We start from the raw sequence: 22188 nt of genomic DNA, 5'->3' as shown, positions 1-22188 counted from the left end.
ACCAAAGTGGTGGACCAACCCCCGTTAGACCAACAGAGCTGCTAGAGCCGTAATACTTAAAAGCCCTTCATACTGAGCTCTTGTATCCATTATCACAGTGTAAAGTATGCCCACCCATGGATTATTTTCAAAATGAATTTTTATTTCCAAGGACCGTATATCTGCTTTTATATTCCTTTAAGGTGAATGGTTACACTTTCAAAGAAAGCTGAATCCCCTCCTGTCAGGTGTATGAATTCAGTCAGTAACTCAGCACAGACTCACACGATAAACATTATCGGTCTCCTGAGGCTCACTTAATCCTTAGGCTGGGTTTGATGTGGGCAGGCCGTCTTTGGTCCTGCTGCAGTCAGACTCTTGAAAAGGATTCTGGGTCAGGGTCCCCTGTGCTCTTGTCGTCTGCCCAAACCATTGCGCCTCATGTCTTCTCCTTGATGTGGCAGGTTTGAGTGGCCATAATAAAAATTAAGAGATCATAAATGCAAGATGGATGCACCATCTGTTTTGCTGGATAATGCACAAGCCTTCAACCCCCTTGGCTGTATGTTTAATACTGGTAGCGGAGTTGAGTTTTACCATGTTTCATTTTATCATATGAACTAGATTGGGAATAAATACCATTTTTATAACCTCATGTAGCACAAAATGATCTTAATCTGAAGGGACTGACAGAGTTCAATGTCATGCTTTTTCCTCACTAAGTGATCTTACTTATACACTTACAGTTGAATTAATATTAATATTTTGAAAAGGCCTTTTTCACAGTAGACGTTTTGACTCTGAATAAAGAACATAGGTATTGATAACATTAACGATGGCTCAGCTTCATTCAAGTGTCAAAGAAAACCAGACTGGGGAACCAGCATGCTTTATACCAGGGTCATGAATTTTGAAGAACTAAATGGAATTCAGCCATCACTAATAGTATTAATTGCACCTGTGTTTTTCTTCTCTATTGTTTGTAGGGATTTAAGATTGAGATCGCTCTGGAAACAATAGAACCTCAAGGTCCATTTAGTAGCTGTTTTTGAGATATTTATTAAATTGGAAGATTGTGTGATATGACCAAAAACTCCAATTGTTGTGTCAGCTGTCTTTACTTGTTACTGGCCCTAATACAATATAAAACAGAAATGAATTTAGTTTGGACCTACTGTTCTTCATGCTCTGATGGTCTCTTCATGATTTAAATGTACACAGTGGGATTTGGAAACTTCCACTCCACTAAAAATGGGCGTTTTCGGGATTGGAATGTCACATGAAGGTGTTTTGAAGTGAAGTTGGGATAGTATGAGTCTCATCAGACACTGACCTGAGTGAGTCACTTACAACAAGCCTTCCATATATAGCCAGAAGAATGGGGTGTGCGTGGGTTGGATGGGCTTCCCTGAAGTATTTCCATAATTTGCCAGGTCTGGTCGTCTGGCACATTTACTGTAAAAGACGTGAGCCTGTGTGTTACGAAATAAAACCTGGAGACCGATGAAATCACCCACCATATATTTAGCTCTTTTTGCATGCGACTTCTTAACGTCTTTACCACAGTGGATGCCTTTTACAGATTTGGGGGGGAACAAAAGGCCGGGTGGCGCTCATGCAGCTGGGATGAAACAGAAAGCTGAAGTTTCAAACCCAAAGTTCCACATCTGAGAGCTCACAAGCATTAATGGCCACCAAGGCTTTTTTTTTAAGGTTGGAAACTTGTTTTGTTGAACCATCTCATAAAGAATATCAAATCACTGTAAAATAGCTCCCACTTCCCGTAAAATAGCCTCCTTTATGTCTGAGGGGGAGGTTGCAGAATCTGTTTTAACAGTTTTTCTTTTTTTATGTATTTACAGTATTTGAAAAATTATGGCAAGAGTCTCACAGGTCAAAAATAAGGATTAAACACCATTACATAGAATATTTTGTTATAATTTGTTAAAATCAATGTCTGTAATGAATCACTGCTATCTTGCAGACAATCTGGATCATATGGTATCAGTGATGACAACTTTATGGCTTTATGTTCTTGAATGAGGTAATCGTATGTGTATGTTCTCCTCCCCTGAAATTGCAATAGCAGTAAAGATGACAGTGCATGTTTTTGTGGTGTGTGAATCAAAAAAGAAAACAAGAGAGAGTACACGTTCCTGTCTGATGCTCAAATTTCAGGAGGGGAGAAAGGATGTGGTTGTCTCTCCCCGGCATGTTCAGCGTCTGCCGTCATTGCCACAGTGATGGGAATGACTGGAAGGAACATGTCCAGACAGAGTGGGTGGCTGCTGCTCCGTCCACCCAAAACACCCTCTCCTGCAGACAAATACAGACACCCACACGGTGCTGCCACTAGGCTCTTCTCAGATACTCGCTAGACCTCAGGAATTTTATCGTTTATCACACGACACGCAACAGCGGTAGAAGTTTTCAACTTCCCACAGGGCTGATATACAACACATAGATTATTATCTCATTTCGTTGTAAGGCATTACACAAGCTTAATTCAATAAAGACAATCTAAACACATTATATGACATTTATTATGTGCCACTATTACAATGGTTAAATTATTTTTGCTCAGATTTGAAATGATAACATCACAGTGTATTTATCATTTGAGTGTGAGTACATGGATCTGGATCATTAGTGACTGATGTTTCCATATGCAGTGATCAATAAGACATGTATATAAAAAAGACTCCATTAAGTTGCTGTGTCTTCCTTAAATGTACCCCTGTGAAGACTGGGGGTAGGCCAGGATCCACCTGAGTCAGCCGTCTCATTACCACAATGATCTCAAGGATCATTAATAATAATAATAATGAGATTAATGAGCTAATGAGATTGCTGGGTGACAGTAAGAGGACCTGCCACATGTGATGATGTAAGAATTTAAAGGAACAGTTAAATATTTAGGGAAATATACATTTGATTTCTAGGAGAAAGTTGATATCACTCTTTTGTGTGTATGCTAAACCTAGCAGCCAGCTAATTTAAGCCCACCTACCAGCATCTCTAATGCTCACCAATTAACATGTGGTACTGTATGTCGTAATGCAGTCTTAAAACTGCAAATTACCATTTTATAGTTTGTGCCGAACTTAGTTAAAATAAAGACTTGCATGGTAAATGAAAACCAAAATACTGAATGTATTGAAGTAGACCTTTTACAAGATAGGGCTTCACTTTTAGGTTAAAAGATGGGGGCCACTTTAAGACCCTTATCTTGTCAGTTGATGTGTTTTTGTTGTGTGTATTTCAATCAAATTAGTGCAATGAAATGCACAGTAATCCTGGATCTCTAGGGGTCCTAGAGATATGGGCCCCTGGGGCCGTTGCCTGCTTTACCTAAATGGAAATCCAGTCCTGTCAAACAGCCCTAAAATGGAAAGTCATTGTTTTAACGCCATAGTCCCATTGTTTCCTACAGTACAGAGCCAACAATGTCTAAACATACTGTACACCTTATGGATGATTTTGTTTGGAATTAAATCATAGCTGTTAGGGTCCGTTTAAACAGCCATAACCCTGTAGGACCAGTTTGCCATTGCTGGAGAATGATTTTATTGTGTCACATATCCATATTTTTCTTGTTGGCATTTCATTCTTCATTTCTTTACTTTGCATGCATTTAATGATTTATATACACAGCACAGCACTTGAAAGCGGATTGCTTTAGCTATAGACTTCTAAGTACAATCTCACCTCCCTACTGTATTCTGGCACTTGTAAAGTGATAATAGAGACTATTAGAGTACACTTTATCTTGGCAGCGTGTCAGCCAGGCCTGTACTGTTAGAACCTGTCAACAGATGCAGCGTTCACGCCCTCTAGCTGGTTGATGTCTGTTCAGCGCTCTGACAGCAACATAAGGATGCACATCCTTATGTTGCTGTCAGCTTGTTGACTGTTAGGGAGGGTTTGGATGAAGTTACACCAGCTGGTCAAGGCGTTTTCTTCTTCCTTGCTGGTCTTATAGCTTATATATCCAATGGTGCATCTGGCCTTGAATATTACCTGATCTTATGGCATACCTCCATATGACTCATATGCTTTATGCAAATTCCGGTTGATTACATGTGTTCAGCTCTTGTTGTAAACCTTGACTCAAGGGCCCTTTACGTAACCTGGCATAGTTGCCGTAGAGTTATTTCACACAGGGAAAACTGGAAAAGTCCCTCTTTAGATTACAGTACCATTTACAATCATATCAGTAGATTTATCAAGGGGTGTTTAAACCACAGGGAGTTTTTAAGTATTCTGTTGATATTTCATCCAATTCAGTTCGACAAAAGTATGAGAAACAGCATGTTTGCGGTCGGTTAGTTTGTTCAAATCCATCCCAATGAGCTGTGGTCTTCCACCCAAATTCCCAGAACCTCCCTCTTTCGTGTAATAAACCCAACATTCTTGCAACTACACCTCACTACTCCTAAACTGGGCAGCTTTAAGTTTAGGGGGACAGCATGAGAGCCAATGCATTTCTTTAGAAGGCTACGATTCTGAACACTTAATGTACAGTACCAGTCAAAAGTTTGGACACATTTTCTCATTGCAGTGAATGGAAAGGTGTCCAAACTTTTGACTGGTAGTGTACATATTCAAATCAGTTGCACAGGAAGTAGTTTTCTGCTTTCGATTGTGTCGCAATGTTGGTCTACCAGTTTATATCTATTTTTCTTCATTCTTTCTGTGGCATATTGACTATTGGTTTGTTTGAAGCCACTACTATCAATATTTTCATGTCATCAATGTATAAAAATGGGAAAGGTGTCACTCAGGGACCCACAGGGCATTCTCACCCTGCTCTATAGAGTGTTTTAGGGTTTTTTGAGTGTTTCAGCCCATTTTTTTGGTTTCACCCACTATTTTACTGTTTTGGTTCACTGTCACCACTCTGATAAACTGTTCACTGTTCACTGCCTGCCCAGCACCAAGCACCAAACATACAAAGTAAGCATCGAGCATAACTACTAAAGGTTCCAATAATTTCCCCGGGAGTTGGTGGTGACCAAACCAGAGCAAGAAGGCGAGTAAATACTCCAAATGTATGCTAATCTTCACTGTATCAACTTAATAGGGTGATAATAAGTCAATGTCAAGTGGCCAGAATCACCATTTAATGCAGGTTTAAAAAGAAAGGTTGAAAAGCTGACCATTGACCTTTCTGTTCCTTTTGAATAGGAATGCTATTAAGATGCAAACAAAACAAGTACACACTCTCCACCCAGCTGTGGTAAGATCATGGTTATTACCCCAGCTAATAATCTGATTTTGTCCTTTTTTTCAGGGTTCAGCCCCCTCCTACCCTGTGGTGGTAAAGATGGGCCATGCTCATGCCGGCATGGGAAAGGTGAGTTCCTGGAAATATACAGACATAAACACTCAACAATCATAAACAATCTGTATCAAACCTTAGCTCTAATTCAATCTGAAAACTGTGTTTCGGTTAGAGGTTAGAAATTAGACATTAGAAATTGGTGCCACTTTAATATCTACAATGCCAGGCTAAATGTTTCCAATCCTCAGTCTTAATGCAAAGCTAAGGTAACTCTCCCAGCTCCAGTTTTACATCTAACAGACATTTAAGAGCAGTGTAAATATTCTCATCAAGCAACCATCAAGAAAGTAGAGAAGCATGTACATATATACATGTAGAGCTATTCCTTTTAAACCAGTCAGACACATGAGAGTACTTGTGTGAACCTGCGTCATACTTATGAACTTTTGAGCTTGTTTGCAAAAGCTGTACTTCCACCTTTACTAGCTCAGATTATAGGCTCACACTCAGATTTGTCTAGATTCCAGTCATGCATATCAAACATGTGATATGATCATGCCAGCTTTGACTGGTCTGAGATTCAAACAGGAAGTAAGAGACGGAAACTTAAACCTCTGTCTGTCCTAGTTTCTACAGACAGGATCATCTTCTCCATCATCTTGAAAATCAGCCATGATGGCCAAGTCTAGGGCTGTAGCCAAATTCAGTCAGTTGAATCAGATGGCTATAACATAAACATAGTCAAAAGCATCAGTGTCAATATATATTTGACTCTATATTTGACTCTATATTTTTTAACATTCAAAAATCAGTAATGTGATGTGTGCCATGTGATGCAAGTGAGTGGACAACACAAAACAACACAGAAAAACCATAGCAACAACCTTAGCAAACAAGACTATGGAATGCACAGTCATTTACAGGCATGTGTGATGATCTGACGTCAGCTTGTCGGAAAGGTTGAAAAAAAAGGCCCATATGACGCATTCAGAGCAGGTTGAACCCCTGACTTTTGACTTGCAGGGAGCATTTCTATATATGTTAAAGTCAAGTTTTGGAACTTTGACCATGTTTAACATAAATATCAAACTTCTTAACAGTATATAATAGAAGGCCACAAAGAACATAATAGGTTCTCTTTAAAATAAATTCACAGCATTGCCCACTATGAAATAACTGACATCTCTACTTCAACAGGATAGGCCTACTTCTTTATTTGACTTATTTCTATAAGTCAATGATTTAAAGATTGTACTTATTTTTAGATTAAAATAAAACCAGTAGGCCTTAACATTTTAAATAAATTCACAGTATTGTCTGCTTTGAAATAATAACTTCTTGTCCTCAACAGCAAAGGCTTATTGGCTACTGTGTTGGGCATTTTTGTAAATTTCTATCTGTTTTATCCTGGTATTTTAAAGCACAATGACTGACAAAAAAGTTTCTATTGACTGAGGTCACGGACAACATAAATCGACTCAGTAACTTTCAGTGGGCCATCCTAGCCAAATCACAGTCAAAATCAGTGTGTAGTGTGTCCCTGGATTTACTTTCACTGAACTGATATCTGATCTTTTCTAAGAAGAAAGGGCAAGCAGACATACACGCCACTGATACGGTCTGAGTACAGTCCATCGGTCTCATCTTGATATACTTTAAGTTTTGTTGTTGTTCTTTTACAGAGCAGTCTGGTAGACTGATGATCTAGCATGAGTTCTGTATGGGAGTAACGGTTCACTGGTGTCTATCAGTCTATCATCTTTTGAGTTCAGAATAAGAGTTACACAACTGCTACAACAGTAAAAACTTTTACACACTTTTTTTCTTGAACATGTCCTGTATCTCTGTGACTTTCTCCAGCCAGTTATTTGCATTTACTCAGGACGCTAACTATACCGTGTGTCTTTGGACCTCGTCTGTCTGTGTCTGGATGGGTTTGGTTTCCTGTTCCAGAGCCAGACGTACTATAGAATTTCCCATAAGTCTCTGGGGGAATTTGGCAGGCCCTTGTAGAGCAGGACCTCGTTTAACCCCTCAGACCTCAACAGAGCTCGGAGAACAGACAGGAACATGTGGGATTTAGGCCACTGATGTTTTGTTTGCCTTTGACAGGAACTTGAAGAGCTTTAGTGAGTAGAGCAGTAAATGTGCATTTCCAGATTGCTTATATATTAAAATCCAAATTATGAAAATGTTGCCATATTTTTAGTTATTTATTCATTTATTTGTTTGTTTTTTATCATATAAGGTTGGACTTTGAACAGCTTTATTTAACTGGAGTATAAGCACCACAGCAGGAGAAAATTGGGTGTTTTTTAAGATACAGAAAATAACAGTAACCTCTGTACATTACTCATGATTTGGTCACATAGCATCAGCTTTGCTAACCATAATTAAACCAAGCTCTAGTCTGTGCTAGGTGATGTAACATACTGTAAGCAAGCAGGTCTGTTATGTTAAAACTAATAAAGTTACATAGTAACAGTCCTACAGGGAAAAATTACAACAGCTTAATCTGTCCTTGCTGATGGTTGGTGGGGCAGTTAGTCTAAACTGACCAATGGTGCAACTTCATCACTCAGTCAGTCACTTCGTTAATCAGTCAGTCGTTTACTCACTCAGGGACATTTGCGGTTGTAGGGCTGGCCGCGCTGTTGCGGTCCAGTCAAAAATTACAGGTGACCTATACTAAATACTGTCATTGGACACCTCCTGTGGTGACAGAGTGAGAACTGAAGCTGCTGTTGCTGTTCTGCGAACATCCTACTTTCAAGACACTGAATGGTCTGACTTATAATTATATCTCAGACCTTTTATCCCCATACAACCCTGCTAGCACTTTGAGATCCTTTGGCAGGGGCTTTTTTTATCTGTTCTGAAGACTAAGAGGGACAGTTTTTAAATAAGAGCCTCAAGACAACCTGCCTAAGGAAATAAGGCAGGCTGAGTAAGTGGCTTCTTTTACATCTAAGCTCAAAATGTATTTCTATGTGTTTTATTATTTTTGATTTATTGTCACGATAGCATTTTTATTCTTTTTCTTGTGTTTTTATGTAATTCTATGTGAAGCACTTTGTAGTGTAGTTTTTAAAAGTGCTATGTTAAGATATTATTGTTATTACTACAGCTTTGCTCACTACCCTTTTTCTCATCACGTTTTTAGACCAGTCAGACTCTACTTTGTCATTTTCTGGACATCGACCAATATAGCTTTTTCCACCTGGTGTTATTCCTAATCTCTGTCAAGTATCTCCTCACTTGGCCTACCTTTTTACTTTCTGTTTGCACCATTACAGTTTGTTTAATTAGTCAGAGGAATTGCGTAATTGTCTGGATGGTTTAGCATGTTTACAGCTCAGTGTTGGACCTACTACTAGCTATCAGGTTCTGCCTCTGGAGCCAAGATGTGAACCGTGAGTCACTTCCCTTCGTTCAGTTTATTTTGTTGTTCTAACTTGTGCCCACTGGTAACATGGCATGGTTCAGTGGTTTGCCTCAATGCAATTTAGTCATTCTGTTAGCTCACTGTTAGCAACACTCACAGTATGAAAGAAGTGACCGCAAATGCTAATGATAAGAGTTGAGTTGTACGTACTTTATGTAATTTTAAGAATCATATGAATGACAATAAAGAAATGATACACCTAGACTGTTTAGTTTCAAACTAACACTATATTGATGCAAGACAAATTAGGCCTTCTACACAATACAAAATTAAAGCAACAATATGTTGTTTTTTTCTAAAGAAAACACTTTCTCTTACTAATGTAGAATTGAATTTATTGCATTGAAACACACCCTTGGTCACTTCAGGTTTAGCTAATGGTGGATAATATTAGCTAATGTTAGAAAACCTTAAGTCGATATTTCTGTACATTACTGAATTAGTTTGGTGACAATTACTTCTTCTTTCCTTGTCCTACTTTTATGTTAGTTTTGGTATGTAAAAGTAGCATGAACATTACAGTAAATGTTCCTTATAATACCAATGAAATCTGTCACATGGTAGCACATGGTGTAGTGTTAGCAAGTGTAGAGGGGTTATTACATCAGCAAATGTATTCAGCAATATCAATTACACTGCAATATCTAAAGTGTTCTTACATTAGCCACCTAAGCTACTTGTGTCACCAGACCAAGTAGCAGCAATACACCTAAATGTACTGAAATGAGCAAGGCTGTGATTCATTCCTTAGACATTGAACCATCACTTGCAAGAGGAAGGGAATGAATACTTCCTCTTTCCCTTCCCATAAAAGGTAAAAAAAAGTCCCTCTAAGGACATAAAGAGTGTATATGCAGATTTTTGTTGCTTCTTTGTCTATATTTTGTCATCAGTTATCTATAGATGCTGTAGACTGTGGCAATTGAAAGTGGTTGACTCCACTAGTACTGCACTATTTGGCTGCAACTCAGTGAAGAATATTTCTTACTTTTTTTTTGAACATCACTTATCAGTTCTTTGCTACTCTGTCTTATGAGCTCATTTGAGAAACTAATGGATTGAACTGGTGTTATAGTTCTCTACAGCTGCTGGGTTCCAGCAAGCATATTCATGTTATTACCCATCAAAGTGACAACATTGTGTATTTGACTCTATTTAGTACCATTAAAGTTGTCCACCCTTCTTTTAAACAATGAAACCTAGTTTTATTGTTTTGGTACCTTTCTTGTTCTTGTTCAGCTTTACTTTTTCTTTTTTAAGTTTTCCCTTAGTTGTTTTAATTGTGGCTCATTTTTGGGGGGGTTGCCTCATTTTTAAAAGGTCTTTGGGATTTCTTTGTTCCACCCTGACAGTTTTTATTTCTTTTTCAGTGATTTTTAGGATTTGTTTGTGTGTGAAAAATTCAACTTTATTTAAAGCAAGTCATTTAAAGCACAAAAATTATGATATAATATGATGATAACAAAGTGAACAGTTTGAACAGACTGAAATCCCTTTTTCATACCATTTAGTCAAGCACACCCATTATTTTAAGCAGTTGATGTAAGCCCACCTATTCACTTATCTTCAGTAGAGCAAAACAGAGTGAAGAGTTGTAACCCTGGAAAGGGTAAACCAGAGCTTCCTGACATTATAGAACACAATGACCAGAACTTTCATCATATTTCCTTCTTTTGTTGGTTTCTGTTACTCTGTCTGGTTAGTCTCTTATGTGTGATGGCACGCCACCACTCCCACTGGTTCCTCCGTGTAACTGTAATGATATCAGTGTGAGGGATGGTGATGATTGAGTCGAAGCTCTGGACTGAATCATTTTGCATCTTGAACTGTGAGCACTGTTAGTCTGCCATACATTGAAGCTGTTGATTGATAAGTTTGACTGCCAAAATGTTCCATTGTTCCATGACCTGATGAAATATATGGATCTGTGTAGCAACACAATTAAAGCAGAAAGAAAAGAAGAGAGCACCACCTACAGAATATTGAATATCATCAGCAGAAAAACCCTGTCAGATCTTGGTTGTTTGATTGACAGATTAGAACTTTCCTGTCAAAGATAAAGTTAATATAAATGATAAATTTGGGTCTTGCCAAACATTCATCCAAATAAGTGACTAAATGTATGGCAACTAGGTGTTTTTTCCTATTTTACAATGACAAACCTCATGAGTGTTAAAGTTAGACTGAGAAATACCTGAGTTTTATGTAACAGCCATGTTTTGTTTCGATTGGTTGCCATTACGTAATTTCCCCTCAGTCTGTGTTGACAGTCTGCAGTCTAATCACTGCATGGGAATTAGGTGACGTAGTTCAAAGCCACTGCTGGAAATGTTTCCATCCAGGGATCCTTCATTATCCCGCCTGTGCACAAGTGTGAAATTCCTGTGGGATTCTAACCGACCACTGCCAGCTTTGACGGAAGGCTTTGTAATTAGCAGTTCTCTAACGAGCCTCTCTCCAACAGATCAAAGTTGAAAACCAACAGGACTTCCAGGACATCACCAGCGTGGTGGCATTGGCTGGGACCTATGCCACCACCGAGCCCTATGTCCAGTCCAAGTATGACATCCGCATCCAGAAGATCGGTAACAACTACAAGGCTTACATGTAAGATGTGTCATACCACCAACATCAGACATACTGTATGACAGCAGTGACCTACAAAGAATAGTAATGGCTTGTAGGCTTGTAGGGTTCAGTACTAGTACAAATGTAGTGAAGCTGCCTATAAAGCTATTAAATCTATTGTTTTGCACCAATATCTTAATCTCTAAATTCCATTTTAATCTTGTGAGCGTGGACAATAGTCTGAGTCCACTGCATCTAAAGAACAGTGACAATTGGGCAAACAAATATATAAATCTGATAAGAGCAGATTAGGGATTTCTGGCACAGCTTCACATATGTCCAAGGTACATGGAGAAGGAAAAAAGTCTCAAAATCCAGAAACACTTGTAGTATAAATAATAATGTTATCATGAGACCAACATGTTCTAGCTTGTGGCCTTCATCAGGGTCAGCCAACCCACTTAGAATTATTCTGATAACTCTTAAAAAAAGAAACTGATGTTTCAAGCATAATTTTCACATGACTCAACAGTTTCTAAATCATCAGGAAGTTGTACCTTCAAACCAGTGATTGTTTTTTTGGAGCAAGCAGCTGTTGCAGAGGAACTAACTTTAGTCACTAGTTCCTGCAGTCAAAACAATGTAAGGTTCCTGAGTTCCTAAAATGGTGCTTGGACTCTTGGAAAATATCCCACAATGGAAACTGCACCAATGTTTTCCAGAAAGAATTTTATTTAATTTGATTTTCATTTAACCAGAAAAGACAAACTGAGATTGAAGCCAAGATAGGCAAAATATGTCACTTCATCAGAGCTGGACTGAATTATTTTAGGCCTAGACTCCCCCTCCCCTACACACATACACACATACACAAACACACACATAAAAACAAACAAACAAAGGAACTTTTTATGCCAAAAAACTTTAAATATTTGTTTCTGCCGTGCATAAGAATTTCATTATTATATAGCTCATTAATCATTAATGGAAATCATGGGTTGTACAAATCTCTTCCAGACAATGTCCTCTGTGACCTTTAGTCAGAATAACTTTAAAGACATGATCTGCAATGTGAGTCTATTTCAAAAGAGAATATCTGATGCATTGTTTATTTGTGCTTGGAGAACAATGCTTATGTTGGTTTATTTAAAATTATGTAACTATTATATAAATATTAATATATTGTTTGTTTTTTAAAAGTGTTCAGATGGTCCCTTACTTTTTTTATTCATGTATAGACTAAATTATATTGTATCACTTATTAAACACCTACTTACAGAAAACCAGCATTGACCTTAATTAAAAAGGGTGCAGTTTACAACCATTGAGGACCAGTGCTCATCAGTTACCATTAGTTATAAGATGTGTTAGTCCCTAAATTCATAAACAATTTAAAACTGTTTTAATAACCATGATTTTGCTTTACAGTGCAGTTTCTTGGATTTCAAACCGATTTCAGCAATAATGAAACAAAGCTTGCACTCTCAGATAGCCATGGTCCCATTCTTTCCTCAAGCCCTCACACCCCTTTGGAAGCAAGAGACCTGTAAATTTAGCAGAGCATGTAGCAACAATGAATATGAGTCAACACCCTCTAAGCTTCTAAGTCCCTTTATCTAAACAATGACTTGACCCAAAGCAGAGGAACAGAGTGGCCAAACCTAATCTCATCTTGTTTTCCCCTGGCCTCATCATAAAAACATGTCTTTAAATGGCTCTGACAAAAACATAATGTAGGTGTGGATGGCAATCATCATCACTGATGAATTGACGATAGCATCTCCCGTGAGATTCTCTATTCAGAAGAAGTTCTGAGTGACTAACTCTTGGTGGAGCATTCAAGCTGTCTGACTGGGGGCGTGTTGATTCATTTTCTGATCTTTCCTTTGATTCTTCAGGAGAACATCCATTTCTGGCAATTGGAAAGCAAACACAGGCTCTGCCATGTTGGAACAGATCGCCATGACTGACAGGTGAGCTGAATGCAGACTAATTTTCCATATAACGGTGTGTCTGCTTTTTTGTGAATCCCACATTAAAAAATAATATCTCCAGGGTCCTCTTTGGGTCCTTAATTATTGGTTTATCAGTTATCGGTGTCACTGTGTTTCAGATACCGGCTGTGGGTGGACTCCTGCGCGGAGATGTTTGGTGGCCTAGACATCTGTGCAGTGAAGGCTGTTCATGGAAAAGATGGCAATGACTATATCATTGAGGTCAGTTTGTTTTAAGATTAAACCATAGCCTTAGTCTGAGGTTAGAAAACATACATTGACATATCAGCAGCACAAACAATATGACAAAGCCAACACCTGTCAAGTAAAAGGTGGCTAGACGGTACATGGTTCAAAGCACATTTAGTCTAAACGTTACCATGGATTCAGTCTGCTTGCCTGCTGATAGCATTTTTCATATCATGGTGAAAGTCAACAAGGAAGGGTGTATCCAGACTTGATGGCACATGATCATCAGAGCCTTGAAAGAATGATTAGTTTGTAGACCAAACACAGGCAGCAGAATGAAAACATCAGGAGTCAGCGGTTGACTCACGGTGGCTGTGAACACAACCTGTTTATCTGAGTTGACTGGTAAAGTTTGGCACGGGACTTATTGCTTCCAGTTTGTAGACAAATAAGATTGCCTTACGTGACCTGATACAAGCTGTGGTGGGGGCTTTGCACCAAACTGACTTCAATACACAGGTTCTACGGAATGACTGGAATTAGACACTAACTCTGCCAGGGTTGGGGGCTTAGTTCCAACTGGGGCCATCTATGCTAGAAATGCATGTATTTGTAAGATCTGCAATATTCCTCAGATTTACCAAAGTATACCAGATATTTCACTCAAGAAGTAGTGGAGACCAAACCAGAGCTAAAAGGAGAATTAATATGTTGTTTTGTGTATGCTGGATGCATACAACAGCAAGCGTTTGCTCACATGTTAGCTAACAAGGTGATTATATATCACTTTTGTGTTCATGGTGTGTTTCAAATAACCCAATAAAACCATAAGAAAGTAGGACAATAGGTTTTAGATTCAGAAGTTTTAGATGTTTTATAGCAAACCATGACATATTGCTATCAATGTCTTTGCTTAGGAAGGTATCATCCCTCTGAGAAAAAAGCTTCTTTTCACAGCTGCCATTTGATCCAGTAACAGTCACACAGAAAGTAATTCTTTATAGAAGAGGCACAGTAATCAATTTCCACACATACAGGATCTGAAAATAGACTAGAATGTGATGCTGGAACAAAATGGTGGAGTTTTTAATAAGGGGCATGATTTGTTTTCTCTCAAATGGAAAAAAACTCACTCCTGCTATAACTATTGTTGTCACTTTCTCCACTGGCACATCAAAAAAACATAAAAGGATTAGACATGTCCAGTCCTGTTGTATGGGGGTCGCAGTAAAACAGGAAATTGCTGAAGTGGAAGTAGACAAGAAAGGTTGAGAGAACAGGTTGAGTGGAAAGGCTATCCAAAGTTCTCACACGGTAAGGACTGATGATATGCTACATAAGGTGATGTAATCGTGTGAGTGGGGATTTTCCTTTAAGGATTATACTCAGGAGAGAAGCAGGAGACAAATAGTTGTATCATTTGTAATCAGTTTTGTTTTTAGAACAGGCCCATTTGTCTTCAAATCTGAGGAAACAGGCAGGTCTGGGACATCTGAAATGGACATATATAGGCTGTGAGAGCATGACATCACACTTCTCTCTATCTACGCTGGGTGAGGTCAGTGAGAAAATAAGCCTCTTTTTTAAAGACTATCTCAGGAAATATCTACCAGCTCCCCAGAGAGGTGCAGTCTCAGGGCCCGGGCTATTTGGACAGAGCAACCCGTGACCAGTGAAGTAACAATGTTCTCTGACGAGCAACACTTCATCCTCCTCTTTGTCCTTTTTATCTCTCTGCCGCTCTCACCCTTCAGCATGATGGAATTTAATTAACTGCGACAGGGAAGAACTGCCAGTCCATCACAGTGGAAATCTGTTTTTTGTTCCAGACTAAGACATCAGCCATGACACCTCTCCCTAATGAAAAGTAATGAGGTCCTCACGGGCACTTCATTAACAGTTCACTGCAGCTGATATTAACATGAAGCAGACATTGAGTCAGTTCAATTAAAAAGCCTACCGACAGTGGAGGATGTTGTGACATTACTTGACATGATCTCCCACAACATCATGACACTGCACGGCCTAATGACAAATGACATGACACCAAGTAAGAATGGCATGTCATGTTGGCTATGCCGGCAACAAGACAATATGACAATACATGATGAGAGAAAATGAACAACGTGACATTACATAAAATGATACAACACAACACAACTTGATGATATAACCTCATTTCACATAACAGTGACATGATATAATGCAACAGAACATTAGGAAACAATTGCCCAACAATTATAACACAAGATCTATCATGATACATCATAGTCAACTGCTGCCATGAAGTTCTGTACACACATTCATACCATAACATTGGTCATTCCTTAGCTTTTCATCTATCACCAACAATAGGTCAAAAATGGAATATGTTCACTACTTTCTTTTTATGACCAAATACGTGCAAAACATATGGCATTCCTATCAGCCTCCGCTGTGTTTACTGCTAATTTAAACACGTTAACATGCAGTAAACAAATATGATCAACATGCTAAACATTATACCTGCTAATATGTGCTAAATTGCTAACAATGGCAATGCTAACACGCTCTGATGTTTTCAGCTTGTTTCACTATTTAGGTCTCAAATAGCCTCTAGCATAGCTTACATATGATGGGTATTGTTGTGCCATGATGTTATGTAACATTATATGACATAACAAATCACGATACAAAATAGAACAGTATGAATCAAAATCTACATGACATGACATAAAGGAAACACAATAATATGATGTAGTTCAGATTATGGTGGTAGAACTTTGAGTTATTTGTATTTAGCATGTGTATTTCCATTTTCTACCACTTTGTACTTCTTGTCCACTACATTTAAGAGGCAAAAGTAATTTTTTCTACTCCCTTGCATTTTTTTTTTGTCATCATTTTTTTATGTACTTGTTTATAATTCACATGAGGGGAACATTATTATTGTCATATATATGACATACAGCAAACTCCCTTACATGTATTTGACAGCTATACTTACCAATTACTCTGCAAATCAAGATTTTATACACAGAGCATAAGATCAGTTTATAACATAGTGTATTTCTTTGAATTAAACCACTCCTTGATGTATTAGTAATAATAATCAGTTATACGATAACTTAACTAATAACATCCATTCTGTCACCTAATGAGCCCTACCTTGAAACCTAGTGTATATTTACTGCTAATGCTTTAGAAAAACAAAGTAACTCAATAATAATATGAAGATAATACACACATGATGTTTCATGATTTGACTTAATACCATTACATAATTTTACTTGACAGAATGAGTCATGACTCGTTGTAATATTATCATGAGCTATTTGACTTATACAGGAACAGCATGAATCATAAAATCATCAAGCTAGCAAGAGAGAGAAGTATAAATGCAGCTATCAAGTTGTTTTGCTAGGAAAACATTACTCTGTGCCCATCCCTGTACCGCAACTGCACCATAATTTTGAATGAACACATTTCACATGTTGTGCTTTGTGAACTTTCCCATACTGCAGGGTACATTGTCCAGACAGAACACTGTGCAGCTCAATAAAAGTGCAGAATAACACCTCTGTGTTCCAGTGCTGAAAAGGCCAGTGGCAGTCCCAGTCTTCTGCTAGATGACTCTGTATCCTAATAAATCAGCAGGGTGGATCCCGGCTCTGCTTGCCACCACACGCCGTTTGAAGTGGGGCCTGATGGTTGTTTGCCAGACCTCTGCTCAGTCCCATGTGGTAATGACTCATCTGGCCAAAACACCGTGCCACACCCCACCTTACCGCCAAATCCTAGCCAAGACACTGGGTACACGCAAAAAAGGAAGGGATTTAAAGGCATCTTTGGTTCTGTGTGGATTGGTATGAACCTAAAAAGCTCAAAAACACTGGCACGTAAGAACAGAGGGTTCTTCCAGTTCTCCAGATTTGGATTGTTCCATGCATTCTTGAAGGTCAGTTTTAATGGAGATATTAATTTTCCTTTGTGGTGTACCATGTTTCCACATGAAACAATATATTGGGGCAGAGTTTTGCACTGGGAGGGGCTTGATGAAGAATGGCCTGGCTGGGTCTTAACCAAAATCTATGTCATATTTTTATTGGATGTAGCTTTAATACACTGTGGGAAGTGTATTAAGTACTTTGGCACCTTCAGTGACCAAAAAGCGTGGGATTTACATATCATATTCAGACTGAAATGCCATTTTGTTTTAATTAATTAGTTCAGTCTGACATCATGTTCATTGTAGCCAATTTTTGGTTGGGAGTAGAGGTAGCGCGTAACGTATCCTTCCCGCCTACGTCACTTTCAGCCGGCACATTCGGCTGTAATGACGGTTGCTAGGAGCATTTACGATTTTTCATGAAAAAATGAGGAAATCTGGGAGTTGTTATTTCTTGTACAGCGTCAGTACCATCCCTGCTTGTTATTTTTCTGTCATTACGTTTCATGGATTTAGCTATGAAAGTAACTGGCTGTGCGAAGTACTTGACAACCAACAGCTGTCAATGGGCACAACACCAGCACTACTTGAATCGTTGACCAAACTACAGATGTGGGAGGTGATTCAGAGGTCTGTAGGCTAGAATTTTAATGATAGATGGAGTAATAGAACTATATAATCCCAGAACTGAATTTCATCTGACCTTTAAATGGTTTTGTAAATGGTTCTTTAAGTGGGCCTTAAAGGTTTTGTGGCGAGAAACAAGCCCAAAGACCAACTTTTCAGCTGCTATAGACCATTTTAATAGTGTTACATTAGCAACAACAAGTTTATGGCTCTCTTAAGTCTCTGCAAAGGACAAATTAAGTATTTAAAATTGAACCAAACTGATGCCACTTATAAAACAACCTCAACAAGAGGCAGAAGAGGGAAGCCTGTTTGGTGAGATTAATTGGTGCATTGTTTGTTTGCGATGGGATCCCTGCACACTTTCTATGGCACGTGATCGGGATCTGTTTGGCAAACATTGTGTACGATAGAATCAGGACATGCATGCATGCGTGGCGCTGTGTTTACAGCCTGTGGTCGGGGCGCGGTACATCAGCCCCATCCACTGTGCTGGGCATCTGTATCTAAGCCAGCAGTGCCAGAAGCCACACTTCTCTACTGCTGTTTGTTTTGGTCTTCAGGGAGGAGGACGGCGGGTCTCCAAGTCCCATGTGCTCTGTGGTTCTGCAGTACACGTGTACGTGCATGTGAGCTAAAGTGGTGGGAAAGTTGTTGGGTTGTATTTTTTTTGTTTTTTTAGGTTAATTATTTGTGTGGCAATGGATGTGGTCTATGCCCTTCCAAGTCATGCCCAGGGAAACATAATATTTAGAGATGGAGTCACATTTTATCATTTGCCCACTGGAAATTCTAATTTTTCTTCCTTTTGCAGACGGTGGCACAGGAAAATAATACTTTCAAAGATAAGACATGCACTGAAATATCCCATTTCACTTTATCTACAACATTAAATGGAGAATAGGTCAGTGACTTGCAACATTTCCATCTCATGTAGCAATACCTCATCTCTGGCTGCACATACAGAGTAAACAACTTAAGTTTCACTTTTACTTTGATTCATGTGATTTATGACTCTTATGGCTGAGAGGTTGGAAAATTATGAGAGATAAAAAAGGGGGAAAAAAGCAAACATTGGAGAGTAGTGCTAACCTTCTACAGGATCCCACTACAGTGTGGTAGGCAAGATGCAGAATGAGGGGCTTTCTGAGGAGCATGACAGTGCATGGGAACAAACAGAGAAGTTAGTGTCATGCTCAGTGCATCCGGCCATAAATTGTATTTAAAGTCGGCAGAGTTTAGTATAACATGCATCCTTTGAACTTAACAGTTGCACAATATATAGGAGAACATGTATATGTGATCTGTGTAAAATAACTATCATTACTGGCAAGACGCCACTGAGTCCATTATCACTGACATAATATAGGGTCTTAGTGAGCATGCTACGTCTAATTTTTCTCATGATAAAAGATACAACACTGCCATCTAGTGGAGGAATAGTATTGAGTATCAGTTGAAGACCTGTCACTGCATATTGTCAGGAGATGACTTGCTGACTGGCGTTTTTTTGTCTCTGTAGGTGATGGACAGCTCCATGTCTCTGATTGGTGAACATGTGGAGGAAGATAAACAGCTGATCACAGAGCTGGTCATCAATAAGATGGCCCAGGTGCTGCTGGGAGTTTCCATACCTCAGCCATCCTCTATTAAGGTACATTTCAACAGTTACTACAACTGTTTTAACTTCTTCTGCTGTAACTACTGCTACTATAATAACTGCAACTGTTGCTACTTCTTATCACACTACCATCAATATTACTGATACTATTACATTATTACCATTCGGTACACACAACTACTACTAATTCTACTGCCGTTAATACTAATAAAACTGCAGTTATTCAACTCCTACAAGAGACACTGATTTATTTTATTGTTACTATGAATTTCTATTTCTACTTATACTATTACTAATAACAGTACTAGGCCTGTCAATAATATTTAATCTTCTAACCAGAGGCGCAATTTAGGCATCAAGTGCAGTATTACAGTAAAGTAGAAGTATGCAAATCAAGGTGGTAGTAGTGGTTAGTCTGCACAATATATTTATTAATAAGATATGTATGTAAAGTATGTAAAATAAACAGTTGGCAGTGAATGATAATATATATATGTATATATATATGTATACAGCTTATAAATTAACTGTATAGGTATTAGCAATTACATATATAGCAATTACAGCTACTAGCACTACACTAAATGCTTTCTTTCTTTCTTTCTTTCTTTCTTTTTGTTTGTTTTTTGACTGATTCATTATTTTTAGACTAGACCTAGTGTACTTAAATGTGACTATTTTTCAGCCAGCAAAATAAGATTTGAGTTTGTGGGACTTTGACATATAACCTCAGTCCAGTATTTTTTAAATCCCAGCTACAGCCTTTTATATAGAAACTACTATAATTACCTTTGCTAATATTCCTGCTGGGGCTGTATTACTTAACCACTGACAGAATATCTAATTATCCATATTACTTCTATGTTACAGATTTTATCCAGGAAATAAAGCTTCTTAAGATATCATAGTAATATTAGTAACAGTACATGCTATACATTTGAAACCTCCTCCACTGTCCTAACTATATCTACATATTTCTCTCCACAGACCACACAGCCCAGACGAGGTAGGACACACTCTCTTCATTACTACAACAGTACTTGCTGCTGCTGCTGTTATGGTCCAGAAACTGAGTGTGTGTGTGTGTGTGTGTGTGTGTGTATTTGCACTGCAGGGGGACATCGCTCTGCTTCTGCCTCTCCCTCCCAGTCAGCCCATGGTTCACCACAGCGAGCCCGGTCAGCCACAACCTCACCCAGTCAGGCCTTCCAGCCCGGGCCCATCCCCGCCCCCTCTGGACCTGGAGCTCAGAAACAGTCACCGCAGCTAAAGTAGGTCCAGACAGAAGTCCCAGTAATATCACAGAGATAATGTAATCCTTCATGCTGCTGCTAGATGGAGACAAGGAGTCAGCTCATACACAGTTTCCTTTAAATCAACACTTACATGCAGGAAAACATCACACTAGTTTAGAGAACATTGGGAGTGAAGATTACATTCCTGTTTTAAGAGCAGAAAGTAAACTAATGTTCTGTTTACCACACAGCAAATCCCAGTCTCTGACCAACACCTTCACAGAGACGCTACGAGGAAATGTGACTGATGACGAGGCCAAAGCTGAGACCATCCGCAGCCTCCGACAGTCCTTCGCCAGCCTCTTCTCCGACTAAGAGCCTGAGGAGGCTCTTAGTCGCCTCTGCTTCCTGTCAGTCGTCGGGTTAAAAGAAAAACCTGATTGGTTAATCTGTTAAGGAGTCTCCTTCCTCCTCACAGCCTCAGCTTCCTGTTCTTTTTCTTTCCTTCTAACTATTTGTGAAGTTTAACACCTGGTGCGACCTGCTGTTCTCAAACAAATTTACCACTAGAAAGGCTAATGAATTTTAGGTGTCCGAGATGAAGACTGAAGATGTCAAATATAATTGTCACCTGTATTTCCTCTGGTGATTTATCAGCAGACAGACAGACGGTAGGTGTAAGAAAAATTCATGTGAACTGACATTTGTCTTCCTTACAAGAGATTGGAAGAGATATAGGAGACCACTGCAGAGTCAGAATCAAACCAAACCCCACTCAAATTTCTGTAGTTTTTACTCAGATTGATTGCCTTGTCCAGCCTTTCTTTTATTAGATCTTTCCAAACATGGAACTGCACCTCAATTCTTATACCCATATTTCCTTCTGGATTTTATTGAATGGCACTGAAGGGCTCATGGTAGGAGAGCCATTTTCAGACACAGTGAAGCCAAGTTGTAAAGCATCATCCCAAACATGTGAATGACGCCTAAAATTAAGATCAGCAGTCAAATATTAACAGCTTGTCCTTTCTAGTGGTAAATAAATACAGTAAATGATCATAATCTAACTGGTACTGCTTGAGATATAGTCGTTATTCTGCATTCTGTTTGTTCAACCAGTCAAACTGTTTTTTTATCTGGTCATGTTTGATTTGTTTATATACATATTATAATATACATATTACATATATACAGTATATTCATTTAAATGATTTAAATTGACTTGCAGCTTCTAAATTTTTTGCACATGTCTGCAGCAATATTCTTATCTTAAACTGTTCCAGTTAACTTACGATAAATGTACTGAATCCTCACGGCT

At 38.7% G+C, this 22188-nt stretch overlaps 1 protein-coding gene across 1 annotated transcript in view; it reads left to right on the top strand.

The window, feature by feature from the left end:
- Positions 1-21245, top strand: part of LOC128353292 (synapsin-3-like) — a 95905-nt gene extending 74660 nt beyond the window's left edge. The window contains exons 6-13 of the mRNA XM_053313983.1: positions 5273-5335; positions 11173-11315; positions 13175-13249; positions 13390-13492; positions 19537-19668; positions 20623-20641; positions 20750-20906; positions 21122-21245. Of these exons, the coding sequence (XP_053169958.1) occupies positions 5273-5335; positions 11173-11315; positions 13175-13249; positions 13390-13492; positions 19537-19668; positions 20623-20641; positions 20750-20906; positions 21122-21245 (816 nt within the window). The remainder of the gene's footprint in view (positions 1-5272; positions 5336-11172; positions 11316-13174; positions 13250-13389; positions 13493-19536; positions 19669-20622; positions 20642-20749; positions 20907-21121) is intronic.
- The last annotated feature ends 943 nt before the right edge of the window (positions 21246-22188 follow it).

This window comes from Scomber japonicus, chromosome 23 (genome assembly GCF_027409825.1).
Source record: "Scomber japonicus isolate fScoJap1 chromosome 23, fScoJap1.pri, whole genome shotgun sequence".
NCBI classification, from domain to species: domain Eukaryota; kingdom Metazoa; phylum Chordata; class Actinopteri; order Scombriformes; family Scombridae; genus Scomber; species Scomber japonicus.
The sequence above is the reverse complement of the archived record's forward strand: the minus strand, read 5'-3'. Positions and strand labels throughout refer to the sequence as shown.